General features: G+C 43.3%; 1 protein-coding gene across 1 annotated transcript; it reads right to left on the reverse strand.

The window, feature by feature from the left end:
- Positions 1-11,358: 11,358 nt before the first annotated feature.
- Positions 11,359-17,771, reverse strand: LOC116190098. The gene is made up of 2 exons (XM_031519763.1): positions 13,110-17,771; positions 11,359-11,825 (listed from the first exon to the last, which is right to left on the reverse strand). Exons 1-2 carry the CDS (start codon positions 16,432-16,434, stop codon positions 11,575-11,577), a joined length of 3,576 nt encoding a protein of 1,191 aa, XP_031375623.1. The 5' UTR covers positions 16,435-17,771; the 3' UTR covers positions 11,359-11,574.
- Positions 17,772-20,336: the final 2,565 nt, after the last annotated feature.

Genomic DNA, 20,336 nt, shown 5'->3' on the forward strand with positions numbered 1-20,336 from the left:
TTTACTTGAATGGGAGAGGAAGGTTGAGCTTGTGTTTCATTGTCATAATTATTCAGAGGAAAAGAAAGTTAAATTGGCTGCAGTTGCTTTCACCGATTATGCCATTGTTTGGGTGGGACCAATTAACTGTGAGTAGACGCAGGAACGTGAGCCTCGTATTGATACTTGGATAAATGAAAGCAGTATGAAAGAAGTTTGTACCTTCCCATTATTATCGGGACTTGCACTTGAAGTTGCAAAGTCTGAAGCAAGGTTCCAAGTCGGTGGAGGATTATTACAAGGAGATGGAAATAGCCATGATAACGTGCTAATGTTGAGGAGGACCGAGAAGCAACCATGGCTCGATTCATCTGTGGCCATAATCGGGAGATTGCCAATGTAGTCGAGCTGCAACATTACGTGGAGATTGACGACGTGGTACACATGGCCATGAAGGTTGAGAGGCAGCTCAAGAGAGGGGGTCGAACATCTTCAAAGGTAGAAGCTTCTGGTTCAAGCGTCTTGAGATCGAAGTTGGGTTCTTCTACGAAACCGGACGAGAAGACTGATTATAGCCAAAGGGAGACACCTACAAGACCCAAGCCAACAACAAGGATAAGGGTAAAACTTTTTCTGAACCTCAAAGAATCGTGATATCAAATGTTTTCGTTGTTGGGCTCAGGTCACATTGCTTCCCAATGTCCAAACAAGCGGACATGATTATGATGGAGAGTGGGGATATCGAGACTGAAGAAGAAGAAGATAGGATTCCATGCATCCACTCGAAGATGCTAGTGACGTCGAGCATGCGGTTGAAGGTCAAGCCTTAGTTATCATGCGAGCCCTACATGTTCAAGTTAGAGAGGATGGTGATGAGGTGCAAAGGGGAGAATATCTTCTACACTCGTTGCCATGTGAAGGATCGTGTGTGTGGGTTGATTATTGACGGAGGAAGTTGCGTGAATGTGGCCAGCAAGTTGATGGTAGACGAGCTCGGTTTGCATACCCAAAAACATCACAAGCCTACAAACTCCGGTGGCTGAATAAATGCGGTGAAGTGAAGGTAATAAACAGGTTCTTGTGTCCTTCTGTATTGGAAAGTACCGGGATGAGGTTCTTTTGATGTTTGTACCAATGAGTGCTAGCCATATGTTGCTCGGGAGACCATGGCAGTTCGACAGGAGAGTGATACATGATGGGTATAGGAACCGATATTCATTTGTAAAGGACGGGAAGAAAGTAACACTTGCACCCTTGACATCGACTCAAGTGTTTGAGGATCAGATTCGATTTAAAAGGTCTCTTAGTGAGAAGAGTGAAAAAGTGGCTGAAAACAAAAAGAGAAAGAGAGTGATCTTGAGAGAAAAGAAAGTGGAGAGAATGTGAAAAACAAGAGTGAAAAGATGGAGAGTTCAGAAAAAAGGGAGAGGAAATTGAGTTTTTATGCAAAAGAAAGAGAGCTTAAGGGTGCTTATAAGGGTAATAGACCGATGATCTTGTTCTTGTACAAGGAGGTGTATCTTTCTATTTCTGACCTTGACTCTACTTTGCCTAGTTTGCTATTTCTCTCTCTGCAGGAATTCGAAGATGTCTTTCCCGAAGAAATGCCGCAGGGACTACCACCAATAAGAGGGATTGAGCATCAGATTGATCTTATTCCAGGAGCTCCCTATTCCAACCGACCGCCTATCGAAGTAGTCCGGAAGAGGCTAAGAAACTTCAGAGGCAAGTTGAGGAGCTATTGGCAAAGGACATGTTCGAGAAAGTATGAGCCCCATGCGCTGTCCTTGTTCTGCTCGTTCCAAAGAAAGACGGGACTTGGAGAAGTGTGTCGATTGTAGAGCTGTGAACAAGATCACGGTAAAATATCGATTGTAGAGCTGTGAACTCAATCCAACGTGAAAATAGGCATGAGGGGTATTTATTTCGTGAAAATAGGCTATGTATTCCAAAGAGTTCCATGCGTGATTACTTGTTAGGGAGTCTCATGGGGGAGGGTTGATGGGGCACTTTGGAGTTGCTAAGACCTTGGACATTCTGAAGGAGCACTTCTTTTGGCCTCACATGAAAAGAGATGTCGAGAGAATTTGTTCAGGTGCATCACATGTAAGAAGGCTAAATCGAAAATTCATCCACATGGACTTTACATGCCATTACCTGTTCCAAGTCACCCTTGGATTGATATCTCCATGGATTTTGTTTTGGGTCTACCTAGATCTAGGAATGGTCGAGATTCTATCTTGTGGTTGTTGACCGATTTTCAAAAATGGTACACTTTATCCCTTGTCATAAACTGATGATGCTACTCATGCGGCAAATCTTTCTTTAGGGAAGTGGTGCGTTTACATGGAGTCCCTAAGACGATTGTGAGTGATAGGGATGTGAAATTTCTGAGTCATTTTTGGAGAGTTCTGTGCGCTAAGTTGGGAACAACTTTGTTGTTTTCTACTACCTGTCACCCACAAACAGATGGACAAACCGAGGTTGTCAATCGAACCTTGGGCACTTTGTTGCGCGCTGTGACTGGAAAGAATTTGAAAGCTTGGGAATTGCATTCCATTCGTTGAATTTGCATATAATAGGACTGTGCATTCTTCTACAAGTTTTTCACCATTGAGGTTGTTTATGGTTTTAATCCACTAACTCCGTTGGACTTGATTCCTTTACCTGTAAATGAGCTTCCTAATCTTGATGGAAAGAAAAAGGCAGAGTTGGTGAAGCAGATTCATGAAGGGGCACGGCAAAACATTTTGAAGAAGAATGAACAAGCAGCAACCCGAGCCAACAAAGGAAGGAAGCGGGTCACTTTTCAACCTGGAGATTGGGTTTGGAGAGATTTCCGAGCCTGAGGAATTCCAAGTTGAATCCACTTGGAGATGGACCATTTCAAGTTCTGGATAAGATCAATGACAATGCTTATAAGATTGATCTTCCGGGTGAGTATCAAGTAAGTTCGACTTTTAATGTTTCTGATCTTTCTCCCTTTGACGCAGGTTCAGATTCGAGGACGAATCCTTTTGAAGAGAGGGGGAATGATACGACTGTGGTCAAACCGACGAGCATAGGTCGGAAGGACTTCGTGATGAGGATCGTGGGCACGATGATGGGGCTGAAGCACACGAGCTCGGAAGTGGGATTCGTGAAGAGGGAGCTGATGCACAAGATCTCGGAGGCTTACATGTTTCGAGTGGACCAATCACACGAGCGAAGGCAAGACAGATCCAGCAAGCTGTGGAGAGCTCATTTGCGGGTTTCTTGGGCCAAGAGGAGACTAATTCGAATTGGTCTCTAAAGGGCCTTACCCATTATTAACTTGTCTTAGATGGTCAATAGCCCATCTAAGATTAGAGTAGACGCATAAGGAAGCCAAGAGATGCTGAATAAGGAATAAAAAGACTGCCAAATATTCTAGGGGGGCCTTTATTTAGTTTCCTCTATTAATTCCGGTTTTAGGAAACTAAAGATATTCCAGTTGCCAAATTTATTAGTTTCCAGATTCTCCTAGGCTTATATAAAGGAGGCTGAATAGCTGATTAGAGGTACTTTCAGGCTACACTGGTGAGAATTTTCCTCCATGTTGTTCTTCGGCAACCTTCCGTGATTGCAAGCATGGATGCTTGTAATTCTCGGCTATTTATATATTGGTTCTTGGTTTTCTGTAACCATCGAGTCAATATTCCATTCCTTTATAATATTGGTTCTTGGTTTTCTATAACCATCGGGTCAATATTCCATCCCTCTTAATCTCTAATGGCGATTCGGGTTCGATTTCCAGTCTTTGTTGTCGGCTCTTGCGGCAGGTCTCGTGGGGTTCGCATCATTTGGTATCAGAGCCTAAGTTCCAAATCGAGGTTTCATCTATCCTTGTTCTTTTCTTTTTCTTCATTCTAGAATCTTTAGATATAGCTTTCATTTCTATACTTTCCATTAATCTTGTCTGATCTGATCTTAGCTGTCTAAATCGTCAAAAAAAAAAAAGAAAGAAAAAGTGCAAAAAAAAAAGAAAAAAAAAAGGAGTTATCATCGGGTGTTGTTCGCAGCACCATTTGCTGTCTTCGTGGCGAAGAATTTATTGCACAATTTGTTGTCTTTGTGTTCTAATCGTCTTGGCGTTAAGTTGACCTGTCATAGTAGCTCTTCCGTACGCAGTGTCTTCTATCAATCCATAAACTACGTCGTTGGGTCAGATTGTGTCATATCATTTTCTGTGGATCTAATATTATAAGTTGTTCGGGTTGAACTCGTTTTCCGCCTTGCGATCGGATTGATTAGTTGCCCTAGACTTTTGAAGAGGAGAGGAAAAAGGCAAGAGTGTGTGAGAACATCAGAGGATAAAAGCCTATTTTGAGTGAAAACACGAGTGTTTTGAGTGGCATCTTGCTGAGTGTAAACACGTGAGGGAGCGCGTGAGGATCCTATAATTGCATATTTTATCATGTCACACGAAAATAGTGGAGACGACAGAGGACCTGATTTGAACATGACGTTACGAGCCATGCAACAACAGTTTGAGCGCATGAACATGGTTTTCGGTGAATTCCGAGAAAGGTTGGATAGGCAAGACGAACGGTTGGAACGGCTTCGACCTGCGCCCGTGCCACGGATTAGGAGACCCCACGACACACCATCCGTTGATACTCTTGATGAAGAAGCATATGATGAAGAAGAGGAAGTGGCCTCCGATGACACTTGGGGGAGAGGTAGAGGAAGAGGAGGCAGACCAAGGCATTTCGTTCGTAGGGAGCACCGGAGGAGAGACGCCGTGGACCATAACACAGGTTCGATTAAAGCTGATCATACCTCCATTCCAAGGTAAAACGACCCCGATGTTTACATTGAATGGGAGAGGAAGGTTGAGCTTGTGTTTCATTGTCATAATTATTCAGAGGAAAAGAAAGTTAAATTGGCTGCAGTTGCTTTCACCGATTATGCCATTGTTTGGTGGGACCAATTAACTGTGAGTAGACGCAGGAATCGTGAGCCTCGTATTGATACTTGGGAGGAAATGAAAGCAGTAATGAGAAGAAGGTTTGTACCTTCCCATTATTATCGGGACTTGCACTTGAAGTTGCAAAGTCTGAAGCAAGGTTCCAAGTCGGTGGAGGATTATTACAAGGAGATGGAAATAGCCATGATACGTGCTAATGTTGAGGAGGACCGAGAAGCAACCATGGCTCGATTCATCTGTGGCCATAATCGGGAGATTGCCAATGTAGTCGAGCTGCAACATTACGTGGAGATTGACGACGTGGTACACATGGCCATGAAGGTTGAGAGGCAGCTCAAGAGAGAGGGGGTCGAACATCTTCAAAGGTAGAAGCTTCTGGTTCAGCGTCTTGGAGATCGAAGTTGGGCTCTTCTACGAAACCGGACGAGAAGACTGATTATAAGCCAAAGGGAGACACCTACAAGACCCAAGCCAACAACAAGGATAAGGGTAAAACTTTTTCTGAACCTCAAAGAAATCGTGATATCAAATGTTTTCGTTGTTTGGGCTCAGGTCACATTGCTTCCCAATGTCCAAACAAGCGGACCATGATTATGATGGAGAGTGGGGATATCGAGACTGAAGAAGAAGAAGATAGTGATTCCATGCATCCACTCGAAGATGCTAGTGACGTCGAGCATGCGGTTGAAGGTCAAGCCTTAGTTATCATGCGAGCCCTACATGTTCAAGTTAGAGAGGATGGTGATGAGGTGCAAGGGGAGAATATCTTCTACACTCGTTGCCATGTGAAGGATCGTGTGTGTGGGTTGATTATTGACGGAGGAAGTTGCGTGAATGTGGCCAGCAAGTTGATGGTAGACGAGCTCGGTTTGCATACCCAAAAACATCACAAGCCGTACAAACTCCGGTGGCTGAATGAATGCGGTGAAGTGAAGGTAAATAAACAGGTTCTTGTGTCCTTCTGTATTGGAAAGTACCGGGATGAGGTTCTTTGTGATGTTGTACCAATGAGTGCTAGCCATATGTTGCTCGGGAGACCATGGCAGTTCGACAGGAGAGTGATACATGATGGGTATAGGAACCGATATTCATTTGTAAAGGACGGGAAGAAAGTAACACTTGCACCCTTGAAATCGACTCAAGTGTTTGAGGATCAGATTCGATTTAAAAGGTCTCTTAGTGAGAAGAGTGAAAAAGTGGCTGAAAAACAAAAAGAGAAAGAGAGTGATCTTGAGAGAAAAGAAAGTGGAGAGAATGTGAAAAACAAGAGTGAAAAGATGGAGAGTTCAGAAAAAAGGGAGAGGAAATTGAGTTTTTATGCAAAAGAAAGAGAGCTTAAGGGTGCTTATAAGGGTAATAGACCGATGATCTTGTTCTTGTACAAGGAGGTGTATCTTTCTATTTCTGACCTTGACTCTACTTTGCCTAGTGTTGCTATTTCTCTCTTGCAGGAATTCGAAGATGTCTTTCCCGAAGAAATGCCGCAGGGACTACCACCAATAAGAGGGATTGAGCATCAGATTGATCTTATTCCAGGAGCTCCTATTCCAAACCGACCGGCCTATCGAAGTAGTCCGGAAGAGGCTAAAGAACTTCAGAGGCAAGTTGAGGAGCTATTGGCCAAAGGACATGTTCGAGAAAGTATGAGCCCATGCGCTTGTCCTTGTTCTGCTCGTTCCAAGAAAGACGGGACTTGGAGAATGAGTGTGTCGATTGTAGAGCTGTGAACAAGATCACGGTAAAATATCGATTGTAGAGCTGTGAACTCAATCCAACGTGAAAATATAGGAGAGGGGGAATTATTTCGTGAAAATAGGCTATGTAAAATTCCAAAGAGTTCCATGCGTGAATTACTTGTTAGGGAGTCTCATGGGGGAGGGTTGATGGGGCACTTTGGAGTTGCTAAGACCTTGGACATTCTGAAGGAGCACTTCTTTTGGCCTCACATGAAAAGAGATGTCGAGAGAATTTGTTCAGGTGCATCACATGTAAGAAGGCTAAATCGAAAATTCATCCACATGGACTTTACATGCCATTACCTGTTCCAAGTCACCCTTGGATTGATATCTCCATGGATTTTGTTTTGGGTCTACCTAGATCTAGGAATGGTCGAGATTCTATCTTTGTGGTTGTTGACCGATTTTCAAAAATGGTACACTTTATCCCTTGTCATAAAACTGATGATGCTACTCATGCGGCAAATCTTTTCTTTAGGGAAGTGGTGCGTTTACATGGAGTCCCTAAGACGATTGTGAGTGATAGGGATGCGAAATTTCTGAGTCATTTTTGGAGAGTTCTGTGCGCTAAGTTGGGAACAACTTTGTTGTTTTCTACTACCTGTCACCCACAAACAGATGGACAAACCGAGGTTGTCAATCGAACCTTGGGCACTTTGTTGCGCGCTGTGACTGGAAAGAATTTGAAAGCTTGGGAAGATTGCATTCCATTCGTTGAATTTGCATATAATAGGACTGTGCATTCTTCTACAAAGTTTTCACCATTTGAGGTTGTTTATGGTTTTAATCCACTAACTCCGTTGGACTTGATTCCTTTACCTGTAAATGAGCTTCCTAATCTTGATGGAAAGAAAAAGGCAGAGTTGGTGAAGCAGATTCATGAAGGGGCACGGCAAAACATTTTGAAGAAGAATGAACAAGCAGCAACCCGAGCCAACAAAGGAAGGAAGCGGGTCACTTTTCAACCTGGAGATTGGGTTTGGAGAGATTTCCGAGCCTGAGGAATTCCAAGTTGAGTCCACGCGGAGATGGACCATTTCAAGTTCTGGATAAGATCAATGACAATGCTTATAAGATTGATCTTCCAGGTGAGTATCAAGTAAGTTCGACTTTTAATGTTTCTGATCTTTCTCCCTTTGACGCAGGTTCAGATTCGAGGACGAATCCTTTTGAAGAGAGGGGGAATGATACGACTCGGGGTCAAACCGACGAGCATAGGTCGGAAGGACTTCGTGATGAGGATCGTGGGCACGATGATGGGGCTGAAGCACACGAGCTCGGAAGTGGGATTCGTGAAGAGGGAGCTGATGCACAAGATCTCGGAGGCTTACATGTTTCGAGTGGACCAATCACACGAGCGAAGGCAAGACAGATCCAGCAAGCTGTGGAGAGCTCATTTGCGGGTTTCTTGGGCCAAGAGGAGACTAATTCGAATTGGTCTCTAAAGGGCCTTACCCAATTAACTTGTCTTGAGATGGTCAATAGCCCATCTAAGATTAGAGTAGACGCATAAGGAAAGCCAAGAGATGCTGAATAAGGAATAAAAAGACTGCCAAATATTCTAGGGGGCCTTTATTTAGTTTCCTCTATTAATTCCGGTTTTAGGAAACTAAAGATATTCCAGTTGCCAAATTTATTAGTTTCCAGATTCTCCTAGGCTTATATAAAGGAGGCTGAATAGCTGATTAGAGGTACTTTCAGGCTACACTGGTGAGAATTTTCCTCCATGTTGTTCTTCGGCAACCTTCCGTGATTGCAAGCATGGATGCTTGTAATTCTCGGCTATTTATAATATTGGTTCTTGGTTTTCTGTAACCATCGAGTCAATATTCCATTCCTTTATAATATTGGTTCTTGGTTTTCTATAACCATCGGGTCAATATTCCATCCCTCTTAATCTCTAATGGCGATTCGGGTTCGATTTCCAGTCTTTGTTGTCGGCTCTTGCGGCAGGTCTCGTGGGGTTCGCATCATTTGGTATCAGAGCCTAAGTTCCAAATCGAGGTTTCATCTATCCTTGTTCTTTTCTTTTTCTTCATTCTAGAATCTTTAGATATAGCTTTCATTTCTATACTTTCCATTAATCTTGTCTGATCTGATCTTAGCTGTCTAAATCGTCAAAAAAAAAAGAAGAAAGAAAAAGTGCAAAAAAAAAAAAAGAAAAAAAAAGGAGTTATCATCGGGTGTTGTTCGCAGCACCATTTGCTGTCTTCGTGGGCGAAGAATTTATTGCACAATTTGTTGTCTTTGTGTTCTAATCGTCTTGGCGTTAAGTTGACCTGTCATAGTAGCTCTTCCGTACGCAGTGTCTTGTATCAATCCATAAACTACGTCGTTGGGTCAGATTGTGTCATATCATTTTCTGTGGATCTAATATTATAAGTTGTTCGGGTTGAACTCGTTTTCCGCCTTGCGATCGGATTGATTAGTTGCCCTAGACTTTTGAAGAGGAGAGGAAAAAGGCAAGAGTGTGTGAGAACATCAGAGGATAAAAGCCTATTTTGAGTGAAAACACGAGTGTTTTGAGTGGCATCTTGCTGAGTGTAAACACGTGAGGGAGCGCGTGAGGATCCTATAATTGCATATTTTATCATGTCACACGAAAATAGTGGAGACGACAGAGGACCTGATTTGAACATGACGTTACGAGCCATGCAACAACAGTTTGAGCGCATGAACATGGTTTTCGGTGAATTCCGAGAAAGGTTGGATAGGCAAGACGAACGGTTGGAACGGCTTCGACCTGCGCCCGTGCCACGGATTAGGAGACCCCACCGACAACCATCCGTTGATACTCTTGATGAAGAAGCATATGATGAAGAAGAGGAAGTGGCCTCCGATGACACTTGGGGGAGAGGTAGAGGAAGAGGAGGCAGACCAAGGCATTTCGTTCGTAGGGAGCACCGGAGGAGAGACGCCGTGGACCATAACACAGGTTCGATTAAGCTGATCATACCTCCATTCCAAGGTAAAAACGACCCCGATGTTTACATTGAATGGGAGAGGAAGGTTGAGCTTGTGTTTCATTGTCATAATTATTCAGAGGAAAAGAAAGTTAAATTGGCTGCAGTTGCTTTCACCGATTATGCCATTGTTTGGTGGGACCAATTAACTGTGAGTAGACGCAGGAATCGTGAGCCTCGTATTGATACTTGGGAGGAAATGAAAGCAGTAATGAGAAGAAGGTTTGTTCCTTCCCATTATTATCGGGACTTGCACTTGAAGTTGCAAAGTCTGAAGCAAGGTTCCAAGTCGGTGGAGGATTATTACAAGGAGATGGAAATAGCCATGATACGTGCTAATGTTGAGGAGGACCGAGAAGCAACCATGGCTCGATTCATCTGTGGCCATAATCGGGAGATTGCCAATGTAGTCGAGCTGCAACATTAAGTGGAGATTGACGACGTGGTACACATGGCCATGAAGGTTGAGAGGCAGCTCAAGAGAGAGGGGGTCGAACATCTTCAAAGGTAGAAGCTTCTGGTTCAGCGTCTTGGAGATCGAAGTTGGGCTCTTCTACGAAACCGGACGAGAAGACTGATTATAAGCCAAAGGGAGACACCTACAAGACCCAAGCCAACAACAAGGATAAGGGTAAAACTTTTTCTGAATCTCAAAGAAATCGTGATATCAAATGTTTTCGTTGTTTGGGCTCAGGTCACATTGCTTCCCAATGTCCAAACAAGCGGACCATGATTATGATGGAGAGTGGGGATATCGAGACTGAAGAAGAAGAAGATAGTGATTCCATGCATCCACTCGAAGATGCTAGTGACGTCGAGCATGCGGTTGAAGGTCAAGCCTTAGTTATCATGCGAGCCCTACATGTTCAAGTTAGAGAGGATGGTGATGAGGTGCAAAGGGAGAATATCTTCTACACTCGTTGCCATGTGAAGGATCGTGTGTGTGGGTTGATTATTGACGGAGGAAGTTGCGTGAATGTGGCCAGCAAGTTGATGGTAGACGAGCTCGGTTTGCATACCCAAAAACATCACAAGCCGTACAAACTCCGGTGGCTGAATGAATGCGGTGAAGTGAAGGTAAATAAACAGGTTCTTGTGTCCTTCTGTATTGGAAAGTACCGGGATGAGGTTCTTTGTGATGTTGTACCAATGAGTGCTAGCCATATGTTGCTCGGGAGACCATGGCAGTTCGACAGGAGAGTGATACATGATGGGTATAGGAACCGATATTCATTTTGTAAAGGACGGGAAGAAAGTAACACTTGCACCCTTGAAATCGACTCAAGTGTTTGAGGATCAGATTCGATTTAAAAGGTCTCTTAGTGAGAAGAGTGAAAAAGTGGCTGAAAAACAGAAAGAGAAAGAGAGTGATCTTGAGAGAAAAGAAAGTGGAGAGAATGTGAAAAACAAGAGTGAATAGATGGAGAGTTCAGAAAAAAGGGTGATGCGAACCCCGTCGAATCCGTCGCGGAACCCAGCAACAATGGTATGGAATCAAATCCCGGATCGTCCAAGATAGAGATTTCGAAAGGTGGAATATCGACCCCGTAGCTATATAGAGCTAGAAACCGATATTATAAGAAGCTTAAGAACTACAAGTAATCGACTTGCAACCCTTGAAGCATAAGTTCAACAAGAACAATTTGGAGAATATCTCTCACAAGATAGGAAAAATGGTAGAAGAGTTGTGTCTAAAACTAACCTAGGGAGGAGCTTATATAAGCTCTTGCAATTGAAGACAACTAAGGAAAACAAGCATATTCTAGATGGCATATTCCAACCTAATAGTCCAACCAGATATTCCAACCAGATATTCCAACCTAATATTCCACCCAGATTTGGTGACCATCTTCTAGAAGGCATATTCCAACCTAATAGTCAAACCAGAATTGGTGGCCATCTTCTAGGATGCATATTCAACCCGATTTGAGGTGGTTGTGGTCATCATTTAATGTCCCGATGTGTACTGATGAGGTTCAGCACTCTTGATGACCAAAATCAGCCCCGAGTCGACTCGCTCGTCTCTCGAACTGCATGCCTCTTCCAGAATATTCGTCCATAAGTTCTGCAAAGCGTGCTCCAATTTCTTGGCACGTGCTCTGGTTATCGGTCCGGTAGAAATATGCAACTTGTCCTCATGCTCGGAGACCGACTCAACCCTATCATTCCCCCCTTCTTCAAAAGGATTCGTCCTCGAATCTGCGCCCACATGAAAGGGAGAAAGATCAGAAACATTAAATGTAGAACTCACTTGATACTCTCCCGGCAAATCGAGTTTATATGCATTGTCATTAATCTTTTCTAAGACTTGGAATGGTCCATCTCCTCGCGGATTTAGCTTTGATTTCCTTTGGCTTGAAAACCTCTCCTTCCTGAAATGAACCCAGACCCAATCTCCCGGTTCGAAAGTGACATGCTTTCTTCCCTTGTTGGCTCGAGTGGCAGCTTGCTCGTTTTTGTGCAAGATGTGGTTCCTTGCTTCTTCATGGATCTTCTTCACAAGTTCTGCCTTACGCTTTCCATCAAGGCTAACAATCTCACCAATAGGCAATGGAGTTAAATCCAATGGGGTCAGTGGATTAAAGCCATAAACAACCTCAAAGGGAGAAAACTTAGTAGAAGAATGCATGGCCCGATTATATGCAAACTCAATGAATGGAATGCAATCTTCCCAACTTTTCACGTTCCTTTTAATAACAGCTCGCAGCAAAGTACCTAAGGTTCGATTTACAACCTCTGTTTGCCCATCAGTTTGTGGGTGGCAAGTGGTAGAAAACAATAGCTTTGTTCCCAATTTTCCCCACAAAACACGCCAAAAGTGACTTAGGAACTTAACATCACGATCACTTACAATTGTTCTGGGGATGCCATGCAAACGCACTACTTCCTTAAAGAAAAGGCCCGCCACATGAGTAGCGTCATCCGTCTTCTTACAAGGAATAAAATGAGCCATCTTTGAAAAACGATCCACTACTACAAAGATAGAATCCTTACCATTCTTAGTCCTAGGCAAACCCAAAACAAAATCCATTGATACATCAGTCCATGGATGACTAGGAACGGGCAAAGGCATGTAAAGTCCATGAGGTTGAATCTTAGACTTAGCTTTCTTACATGTGACACACCTAAGACAGATCCTTTCAACGTCTCTTTTCATATGTGGCCAAAAGAAATGCTCTCTCAAAACATCTAAGGTCTTAGCCACACCAAAATGCCCCATTAAACCTCCCCCATGGGCTTCCCTAACAAGCAATTCTCGCATGGAACTTTGTGGAATACATAGCTTGTTTTCACGAAACAAATACCCCTCATGCTTATAAAACTTGTCAAAAGCCCCTTTTTCACATTCAGAAAAGACTTCCTTAAAATCATGATCATGCAAGTATAACTCTTTGATATATTCAAATCCCAAAAGTTTGGCATCAAGAGTTGAGATAAGAGTATACCTGCGAGATAAGGCATCAGCCACTACATTTTCCTTACCTTTCTTGTATTGGATCACATAGGGAAACATCTCGATGAACTCGATCCAACGTGTGTGCCTTCGGTTCAGCTTGCTTTGACCCTTTAAATGCTTCAAGGACTCATGGTCGGTGTGAATGATGAACTCCTTGGACCACAAGTAATGCTGCCATGTCTCCAAAGCCCTCACCAAAGCATAGAGTTCCTTGTCGTATGTGGAGTAGTTCAACGCAGCCCCGTTGAGCTTCTCACTGAAGTAAGCAATAGGCCTCTTCTCTTGCATAAGGACGGCACCTATACCAATACCGGAAGCATCACATTCGATTTCAAAAGGTTTAGAAAAGTCCGGTAAAATCAGTAAAGGAGCAGAACTTAGCTTTTCTTTCAAGGTATTGAATGCATTCTCTTGCTCTTTGCCCCATCTAAAGCCAACTTCCTTCTTGATGATCTCGGTCAAAGGAGCAGCTATGGTGCTAAAATTGCGCACAAATCTTCGATAGAACCCAGCAAGGCCATGGAAGCTTCGGACCTCAGCAATGGTAGTGGGTGTAGGCCATTCCCGGATTGCTTTCACCTTCTCTTCATCCACTTCCACACCCTTGGAACTTACGACAAAACCAAGAAAAACAACACTTTCCAAGAAAAATTCACACTTCTTAAGGTTAGCATACAACTTCTCATGCCTCAGCACCTCAAGAACACACCTCAAATGATTCATATGATCATGCTCAGTTTTGCTATAAATCAGAATATCATCAAAGTAAACAACAACAAATTTTCCAATGTAAGCACGCAAGACATGATTCATAAGGCGCATAAATGTGCTGGGTGCATTAGTCAATCCAAATGGCATCACTAACCACTCATACAATCCACTCTTGGTTTTAAATGCTGTTTTCCACTCATCTCCTTCTTTCATGCGAATTTGATGGTATCCACTCTTCAAATCAATCTTAGAAAATATAGTGGAACCATGCAATTCATCAAGCATATCATCTAATCGAGGAATAGGATAGCGATACTTTACCGTTATCTTATTCACAGCTCGACAATCCACACACATTCTCCATGTGCCATCTTTCTTGGGAACAAGCAACACGGGCACAGAGCATGGACTCATGCTCTCTCGGACATAGCCCTTGGTCAGCAACTCATCAACTTGCTTTTGGAGTTCTTTTGCTTCTTCGGGATTACACCGATATGCTGGCCGGTTTGGAATGGGCGCTCCTGGAATGAAATCAATTTGATGTTCGATCCCACGGATTGGTGGCAATCCCGGTGGCGTCCCCTCAAGAAACACATCATCAAACTCCTGCAAAAGAGAAACCACAACACTAGGCAAATATAGGTTAAAAGTATTAGATAAGTAGGCCTCTTTGTACAAGAACAATATCATTGGCCTTTCATCCTTACTAACACTCTCTAATTCTCTTTCTTTTGTGAAGAAACTCAATTTCTTCCCCTCTTTTCTTTTCAAGGCTGAACTCTCACATTTTTCTTTCTTTTCACTCTCTTTCTCACTTTTCTCTCGAATTTCTTTCCTCTCACTTTTACTCTCCTTTTCTTTTGGTTCAGCCACTCTCTTACTTTCTTTTGAACTCTCAGCACTGGACCTTTTGATTTGGAGTTGCTCTTCGAACACTTGATGTGGTGGCAGCGGTGCAAGTGTCATGCTTCGACCATCCTTGATGAAACTATACCGATTCTTGTACCCGTCATGTGTAGTTCTTCGATCAAATTGCCATGGCCTCCCGAGTAACAAATGGCTGGCTATCATAGGAACTACATCACACAAAACTTCATCATGGTACTTCCCAATAGAAAATGAGATTAACACTTGTTTTGTCACCTTTAATTCACCACTCTCATTCAGCCACTGAAGTCTATATGGCCTTGGATGCTTTTGAGTGCTCAAACCAAGCTTCTCCACCATCAGCTTGCTTGCCACATTCACAGTGCTTCCCCCATCAATAATCAGTCCACATACTCGATCCTTCACGTGGCATCGAGTGTAGAAAATGTTCTCTCTTTGTAGCCCATCACCATCTTCTTTGGCTTGCACATGTAGAGCTCTCAAAACAACAAGAGTTTGACCCGATACAGCATGCTCCACATCATCGGCATCTTCAAGTGATGGCATAGAGTCAGTGTCACTCTCATACTCATCCGCACTTGCAATCTCCCCGTTATCTAACATAATCATGGCTCTCTTGTTCGGGCATTGAGAAGCATAATGACCAGAACCCAAACAACGAAAGCATTTTACATCACGGTTTCTTTGAGGTTGGGAAGAAGAGTTACCCCTCTCCTTAGAATCAGATGATGGCTTGGTTGCGGGCTTGTTTCCCTTGGCCTTCTCCTCTTGCTTCGAACCAGTCCATTTAGGTCCAGCCCCTTCAAACTTGGAAGTCCACTTCGAATTCGAATTAGAGGATTCGAACCTGGATGACGATCGTCCCCCCTTCTTGAGTTGCCTCTCAACCTTCATAGCCATGTGCACCAATTCTTCAAGCTCCACATAATGGTGCAGCTCCACAATATTGGCAATCTCCCGATTAAGTCCACTAATGAACCGAGCCATGGTTGCCTCTCGATCCTCCTCAACATTGGCGCGAATCATGGCAATCTCCATCTCCTTGTGGTACTCCTCCACGGTCTTAGACCCTTGCTTAAGATTCTGCAGCTTCAAGTATAAATCCCGGTAGTAATGGGATGGGACAAACCTCCTCCGCATGACAGCTTTCATGCCCTCCCAATTGTCAATAGGTCGCTCTCCATTTCGGCGTCTACTCACCGTCAATTGATCCCACCAAACTATGGCATAGTCGGTGAATGCCACAGCTGCAAGCTTCACCTTCTTCTCCTCGGAGTAGTTGTGACAATCAAAAACCAGTTCAACCCTCCTTTCCCATTCGATGTAAATATCGGGATCGCTCTTGCCTTGGAATGGAGGAATGGTCAGCTTGATGGACCCCATATTACGATCAACGGTGTCTCTTTCTTGGCGCCTTCCACGTCCGCGCCATGGCGTCTCAGCCCTTGCTCCTCGAGCTCGTCTCATTGCGGCAATGGAAGACACATCATCCTCATCATCATAGGATCCCTCCTCGTGGCCATCAAATGGATCAGTAGTAGGTGCTGGCTGTCGGTTATTGTTCCTCCTTGGTTGCTGATTGGGAGCTTGTCGCAACTGGTCAATCCGCTCATCATGCCTCTCCAACCGGTCATTAATCGTATTGAGCACCATGTTCATTCGCTCAAATTGTTGTTGCATAGCCCGAATAATTGTGCTTTGACCAGGCCCTCCACTACTTTGCTCATGTCCCCCGCTATCTTCTTGCGACATGTTGAAATCTGCAAAGAAATATTAGAGAAAAAGAACCTCACAATCACTCCCTCACGTGTTTACTCTCAAATCGATGTCACACAAACTCTCGTATTTCACTCGATACAATGGCTTTTACCCTCTGATGGTCTCACTCCCTCTGGCCTTTTTCCTCTCACAGATTTCTCCACAAAGTTATGGACGAACTGAGCAATCTAATTACAAGTCCTTGAGGAAATTACTTGTTCGCTCGAGCCACTTATAATATCAGTTCCAAGTAGCAAAGAAGCAAAGAGATATATGGATGGACAAGATGTATGTAAAAGGAATGAGCCCAGACAAATCAAAGATGGAATGGACACAAATACGATCGGAGAAAAGCAGAATGGAAGCAACTACGACAGATCTACTTAAGGCATGTGTAATCAGATCTCCTCTCCTCTTTTTTTTTTTTTTTTTTGATTCTTTTTCACGTTTTTTTTTTTGGACGATTTTTTTTTTTTAATAGCTATGAACGGATCAGTCAAGACTAAATGGAAAGGATAGAAATGGAAGATAGATCTAAAAATTCCAGAATGGTGAACAAGGAAAGAACAAGGATAGATGAAACCTCAATTTGGAGCCTAAGCTCTGATACCAAAATGATGCGAACCCCGTCGAATCCGTGGCGGAACCCAGCAACAATGGTATGGAATCAAATCCCGGATCGTCCAAGATAGAGATTTCGAAAGGTGGAATATCGACCCCGTAGCTATATAGAGCTAGAAACCGATATTATAAGAAGCTTAAGAACTACAAGTAATCGACTTGCAACCCTTGAAGCATAAGTTCAACAAGAACAATTTGGAGAATATCTCTCACAAGATAGGAAAAATGGTAGAAGAGTTGTGTCTAAAACTAACCTAGGGAGGAGCTTATATAATGCTCTTGCAATTGAAGACAACTAAGGAAAACAAGCATATTCTAGATGGCATATTCCAACCTAATAGTCCAACCAGATATTCCAACCAGATATTCCAACCTAATATTCCACCCAGATTTGGTGACCATCTTCTAGAAGGCATATTCCAACCTAATAGTCAAACCAGAATTGGTGGCCATCTTCTAGGATGCATATTCAACCCGATTTGAGGTGGTTGTGGTCATCATTTAATGTCCCGATGTGTACTGATGAGGTTCAGCACTCTTGATGACCAAAATCAGCCCCGAGTCGACTCGCTCGTCTCTCGAACTGCATGCCTCTTCCAGAATATTCGTCCATAAGTTCTGCAAAGCGTGCTCCAATTTCTTGGCACGTGCTCTGGTTATCGGTCCGGTAGAAATATGCAACTTGTCCTCATGCTCGGAGACCGACTCAACCCTATCAAAGGGAGAGGAAATTGAGTTTTTATGCAAAAGAAAGAGAGCTTAAGGGTGCTTATAAGGGTAATAGACCGATGATCTTGTTCTTGTACAAGGAGGTGTATCTTTCTATTTCTGACCTTGACTCTACTTTGCCTAGTGTTGCTATTTCTCTCTTGCAGGAATTCGAAGATGTCTTTCCCGAAGAAATGCCGCAGGGACTACCACCAATAAGAGGGATTGAGCATCGGATTGATCTTATTCCAGGAGCTCCTATTCCAAACCGACCGGCCTATCGAAGTAGTCCGGAAGAGGCTAAAGAACTTCAGAGGCAAGTTGAGGAGCTATTGGCCAAAGGACATGTTCGAGAAAGTATGAGCCCATGCGCTGTCCTTGTTCTGCTCGTTCCAAAGAAAGACGGGACTTGGAGAATGTGTGTCGATTGTAGAGCTGTGAACAAGATCACGGTAAAATATCGATTGTAGAGCTGTGAACTCAATCCAACGTGAAAATAGGCATGAGGGGTATTTATTTCGTGAAAATAGGCTATGTATTCCAAAGAGTTCCATGCGTGAATTACTTGTTAGGGAGTCTCATGGGGGAGGGTTGATGGGGCACTTTGGAGTTGCTAAGACCTTGGACATTCTGAAGGAGCACTTCTTTTGGCCTCACATGAAAAGAGATGTCGAGAGAATTTGTTCAGGTGCATCACATGTAAGAAGGCTAAATCGAAAATTCATCCACATGGACTTTACATGCCATTACCTGTTCCAAGTCACCCTTGGATTGATATCTCCATGGATTTTGTTTTGGGTCTACCTAGATCTAGGAATGGTCGAGATTCTATCTTTGTGGTTGTTGACCGATTTTCAAAAATGGTACACTTTATCCCTTGTCATAAAACTGATGATGCTACTCATGCGGCAAATCTTTTCTTTAGGGAAGTGGTGCGTTTACATGGAGTCCCTAAGACGATTGTGAGTGATAGGGATGCGAAATTTCTGAGTCATTTTTGGAGAGTTCTGTGCGCTAAGTTGGGAACAACTTTGTTGTTTTCTACTACCTGTCACCCACAAACAGATGGACAAACCGAGGTTGTCAATCGAACCTTGGGCACTTTGTTGCGCGCTGTGACTGGAAAGAATTTGAAAGCTTGGGAAGATTGCATTCCATTCGTTGAATTTGCATATAATAGGACTGTGCATTCTTCTACAAAGTTTTCACCATTTGAGGTTGTTTATGGTTTTAATCCACTAACTCCGTTGGACTTGATTCCTTTACCTGTAAATGAGCTTCCTAATCTTGATGGAAAGAAAAAGGCAGAGTTGGTGAAGCAGATTCATGAAGGGGCACGGCAAAACATTTTGAAGAAGAATGAACAAGCAGCAACCCGAGCCAACAAAGGAAGGAAGCGGGTCACTTTTCAACCTGGAGATTGGGTTTGGAGAGATTTCCGAGCCTGAGGAATTCCAAGTTGAATCCACGCGGAGATGGACCATTTCAAGTTCTGGATAAGATCAATGACAATGCTTATAAGATTGATCTTCCAGGTGAGTATCAAGTAAGTTCGACTTTTAATGTTTCTGATCTTTCTCCCTTTGACGCAGGTTCAGATTCGAGGACGAATCCTTTTGAAGAGAGGGGGAATGATACGACTCGGGGTCAAACCGACGAGCATAGGTCGGAAGGACTTCGTGATGAGGATCGTGGGCACGATGATGGGGCTGAAGCACACGAGCTCGGAAGTGGGATTCGTGAAGAGGGAGCTGATGCACAAGATCTCGGAGGCTTACATGTTTCGAGTGGACCAATCACACGAGCGAAGGCAAGACAGATCCAGCAAGCTGTGGAGAGCTCATTTGCGGGTTTCTTGGGCCAAGAGGAGACTAATTCGAATTGGTCTCTAAAGGGCCTTACCCAATTAACTTGTCTTGAGATGGTCAATAGCCCATCTAAGATTAGAGTAGACGCATAAGGAAAGCCAAGAGATGCTGAATAAGGAATAAAAAGACTGCCAAATATTCTAGGGGGGCCTTTATTTAGTTTCCTCTATTAATTCCGGTTTTAGGAAACTAAAGATATTCCAGTTGCCAAATTTATTAGTTTCCAGATTCTCCTAGGCTTATATAAAGGAGGCTGAATAGCTGATTAGAGGTACTTTCAGGCTACACTGGTGAGAATTTTCCTCCATGTTGTTCTTCGGCAACCTTCCGTGATTGCAAGCATGGATGCTTGTAATTCTCGGCTATTTATAATATTGGTTCTTGGTTTTCTGTAACCATCGAGTCAATATTCCATTCCTTTATAATATTGGTTCTTGGTTTTCTATAACCATCGGGTCAATATTCCATCCCTCTTAATCTCTAATGGCGATTCGGGTTCGATTTCCAGTCTTTGTTGTCGGCTCTTGCGGCAGGTCTCGTGGGGTTCGCATCATTTGGTATCAGAGCCTAAGTTCCAAATCGAGGTTTCATCTATCCTTGTTCTTTTCTTTTTCTTCATTCTAGAATCTTTAGATATAGCTTTCATTTCTATACTTTCCATTAATCTTGTCTGATCTGATCTTAGCTGTCTAAATCGTC

The sequence above is a fragment of the Punica granatum genome, unplaced genomic scaffold (genome assembly GCF_007655135.1).
Source record: "Punica granatum isolate Tunisia-2019 unplaced genomic scaffold, ASM765513v2 Contig00146, whole genome shotgun sequence".
Taxonomy (NCBI): domain Eukaryota; kingdom Viridiplantae; phylum Streptophyta; class Magnoliopsida; order Myrtales; family Lythraceae; genus Punica; species Punica granatum.

What these genes read in the sequence shown, in the direction of transcription:
- LOC116190098 (XM_031519763.1), bottom strand. Translation starts at nt 16,434, where the DNA reads ATGTCGCAAGAAGATAGCGGGGGACATGAGCAAAGTAGTGGAGGGCCT. An exon ending in TGTGATCCAATACAAGAAAG is followed by an intron (nt 11,826 to 13,109) that starts GTAAGGAAAATG and finishes ATGTGGGCGCAG; the next exon opens with ATTCGAGGACGAATCCTTTT.